Source organism: Camellia sinensis, chromosome 13, assembly GCF_055761805.1.
Source record: "Camellia sinensis isolate YWXY chromosome 13, ASM5576180v1, whole genome shotgun sequence".
Taxonomy (NCBI): domain Eukaryota; kingdom Viridiplantae; phylum Streptophyta; class Magnoliopsida; order Ericales; family Theaceae; genus Camellia; species Camellia sinensis.
In genome coordinates, this window is record NC_138973.1 from 123,385,799 (window position 1) to 123,389,571 (window position 3,773).

At 35.6% G+C, this 3,773-nt stretch overlaps 1 protein-coding gene across 1 annotated transcript; it reads right to left on the reverse strand.

Moving 5' to 3' along the window:
• Positions 1-1,671: 1,671 nt before the first annotated feature.
• On the reverse strand, positions 1,672-3,563 carry LOC145805688 (uncharacterized). The gene is made up of 2 exons (XM_082900865.1): positions 2,705-3,563; positions 1,672-2,555 (listed from the first exon to the last, which is right to left on the reverse strand). Exons 1-2 carry the CDS (start codon positions 3,561-3,563, stop codon positions 1,672-1,674), a joined length of 1,743 nt encoding a protein of 580 aa, XP_082756991.1.
• Positions 3,564-3,773: the final 210 nt, after the last annotated feature.

The following is a 3,773-nucleotide window of genomic DNA, read 5'->3' on the forward strand; positions in this document are numbered from 1 at the left end:
TATAATATTATATGTAAAAATAAAAATATAAAAAGTTACTCATAAGATTTGAACACAGATCTTAACAGACTCTAATAAATTTAACCAAACTAATTAATGTTTCCTCGTTTTATTTGCTAACATAAAATATAGGAAAATTGTATAATACACATCTCGCGTATACCTCAGTTATGACATTTGTGATCTTTAATTATAACCTATTGTGAGTCATGACATTTGCGATTTTTGGTTATGACCTATTATAATGTTAATTATGATTTAGTTATGATTCACTCTGATGTTTGTTATGACTAATTATGATTATTATTTTAAATATGATTGAAAATATCTTCACTTAAACCTTATGTGATAGTTGATTATGACTCATTATACTTTTTTTAGTAATGAATGAAAAAAATTTAGTTATGGCAAGAGGATATGTATTATAGTACGACCCTAATATGTATATATATATATATATATCATATTCATTTTTTGTTTTGTTTTGTTTTTTTTTTTATTTTTTATTAGCAAAACAAAACTTTATTGATGAAAAAAGCACAATACATGCAAAATTTACATCAACAAAGTAGGAAAATGCACAAAGCATCATAGCTAACCTCAACAATTTCAACTAGGTTGGCACCATAAAGGAAGCACAATCATTTGTGAGCACTTAACCTGTGATTGGTGAGAAACCAATCAAAAGCAACCAAAAAAAGAAAGAAAAAATATAGAACAACAAGACAGGCAACAAATCCACAAAAACAATAGCAGTAACAAATAATGAGCTACCAACCAAACCAACAGCAGCAACAATACAGCAGCAGGAGCACCTATTCACCAACACCATACCAATCCACTGAGCTACCAATAGCAGCAACTGCACCTCTGTGCAATACATCAACAAAATAAACTTCTATCTTCTCCATCATCTCTCAAAAAACACACCAAAGCCCTTTTTTCCATGAACTCCACTCAACAACCACTTCCAAGCAACATACCTCTCCAGCTGGATTGCTTATGACAAGTTCCCAAGAAACCATTTATATAATCAATACTGCCAATGCTACTGAAATAAACAACATCTGATATCAGTTTCTTTGCTCCCTCTACTCCTAATTTCTCTGTTAATGCTTTTCCATCTCTTCAAAATACTTTAACTGTGACTTCAAATTAATCACCAAACCCTAATTGGTCTCCAAAAGGATGCCATCACTTCCAGAGCCAAAGTTAACACTTTTAACTTATTCAACATATGGTTCCAAGAATGGAGGGATCCGGGAAAACTATGCATATTTAGCCTTAATGCACTTGCTTACTTCCATTACACAAACAAAAGCTAATCTGCCTCAGATTGAAAATGAAATCATTCACAGAGAACTGATGATCCCTAAACACATCTTTGAACTAAAGAGCAGTCTTGACTTTTATTAGTTCGCAGACTACTTCCTCCCTTGGAACCACATCCTTAAAAATGCAATCATTTCTATGTTTCCACAATGACCACAATACAGTAATAGGTAAAGCTTTCCATATCAACCTCTCATTTTTGTTAAGTTTTACCCCATCCCACCAGTTTAGAAGTGACTTCACTGATCCTGGTAATACACCTTGCACTCCCCACCACTTCAAAATTTCTATTCAAACTCTCCATGCCACTGGGCAATGCAATAACACATGGTTAAGTGACTATTTCTCTATTTTGCAGAAAATGCATAGGGCTGAAACATTAGCAGCAAGAATACCAATACGAAGAAAGAAATCTGTAGTCTTCAATCTGTCCTTCCAAGCAAGCCACCCAAAGAATTGAACTCTAGGGGGAATGTACTTCACCCACACCAACTTACTTGCTGGACATTTATTACCAAAACCAGCTGCCAAATTTTTGTACACAGATGAGACTAAAAAGCTACTTGATTTTGAGGCTGCCAATACCAGTACATCCTTAGCATCTAACCTTGTTTCAGGGGCTGCCTCTAACAGAGTTAGCAATCTAGTAACCTCCATCCTTTCGCAGTCATAAAGCTCCCTTCCGAACTGGAAAACCCACTCTCCTGCATTCACCTTCCTTATCATCATTGAATTTAAAGATTCTCCCTTATTAATAACCAATCTATGAAGCAGTGCGAATTCCTCTTTTAGACAAATGTTTGCACACCATTTGTCACACCGGAACTTCACTCTATGACCATTTCCAACTTTTATCTTGCAGTTTTCCAGGAAAAACCTGACCAAACCACTGCTTTGATGACTGCCATCTACTATGTCCTTCCAAATTTGAGAGCTGCTACTAGTGGAGTTAATTGTAAGCATCCAATTAACCTCCTCAACCTTGTACTTACTATAGATAACTGTTCTCCACAAAGCATTAATCTCAGTACCAAACCTCCACCACCATTTTAATAAAAGGCAATTATTAACCTCCAATACTCTCCTAACCCCCAGACCCCCTTGCTCCACTAGTTTTGATACTTCCTTCCAATTAACTAGATGTAACTTTTTCCTTAACTTAGACCCACCCCAAAGGAATGCTGCATGAATTTTTCTAACTCTTTTGCTACCCCTTTTGGCATCTTATACAAAGACAAATAATACAAAGGTAAGGAAGACATTACAAGTTTTATTAAGGTAAGCCTTCCAGCAAATGAGAGCAATCTCCTTTTCCATCCTGCTAATTTGCTTCTAGCTTTATCCAAAACAGGTCTCCATGTTGATTTCATACTCATATTAGTCCCCAGAGGTAACCCAAGGTACTGAAATGGCAAACTTTTCACCTTGCAATTGAGCACTGATGCATATTCATTCATTAGATCATCTTGGACTTCCACTCCACATACCACACTTTTATGATAATTAATCTTCAATCCTGAAAGAACTTCAAAACACCTCAATATCCTTTTCAGATTTTGTACTTCAACCAAATCAGCTTCACAAAATAATATTGAATCATCTGCAAATTGTAGGTGAGTAAGACCCACACTACTTGAACCAATCTTCACCCCTTTTATTATTTCCAATTCAAGAGCTCTAAACAACAATAAAGTTAACCCCTCTGCTGCTATATTGAACAGAAATGGAGGCAACGGGTCCCCTTGTCTAAGACCTCTTTGTGGACTAAATTCTCCAGTTGGAGAACCATTAATAAGCACAGAAATTCTAGCTGTTGTAATACATTCCTTGATCCATTCAACCCACTTATCACCAAAACCAAAATTTGACAACATGGAAAGCAAGAATTCCCAATTTACTAAGTCATATGACCTTTCAAAATCCAACTTTATGATCAATCCCTTTTTTCTAGCTTTCTTCCACCCATCCACTACCTCATTTGCTACCAACACACCATCTAAAATATTCCTACCTCCTAAGAATGCTGACTGATTTTCATTGATAATGTGGGGTAGCACTGCCTTCAACCTAGAGGAGAGCACTTTGGATAACATCTTATACAATAAGCCTACTGGATTTTCCTTTTTAGGCGCCAAAGTGATAAAAGAACTATTAATCCCTTTAACAAGCCTTCCATTTCTATGAAACTCCCTCATGAAATTGATCACCTCCCTCTTTATTACTTTCCACATCTTTTGAATGCATGCCAAATTGAAACCGTCTGGTCCTGGTAACTTGTTCTTGTCACAGTCATATGAAACAGCTTTTATCTCTGCCTCTGAAAACTCAGCTTCAAGTCATATAAAAATTTTAAAACCGTAGAACCGAGTTGATTAAATCAGATTTGATGGTTCCATTCTGGTCCGGTTTAATAAGTTTAATAGCTCAATTATAGTTTTAAT

Bases quoted from the DNA above. Each gene is read 5' to 3' on its own strand.
- LOC145805688 (XM_082900865.1), bottom strand. From the start codon at position 3,563: ATGTGGAAAGTAATAAAGAGGGAGGTGATCAATTTCATGAGGGAGTTT. The intron at 2,556-2,704 runs GTATGAAATCAA...TCTTTGTATAAG, and splicing joins ACCTCTGGGGACTAATATGA to ATGCCAAAAGGGGTAGCAAA.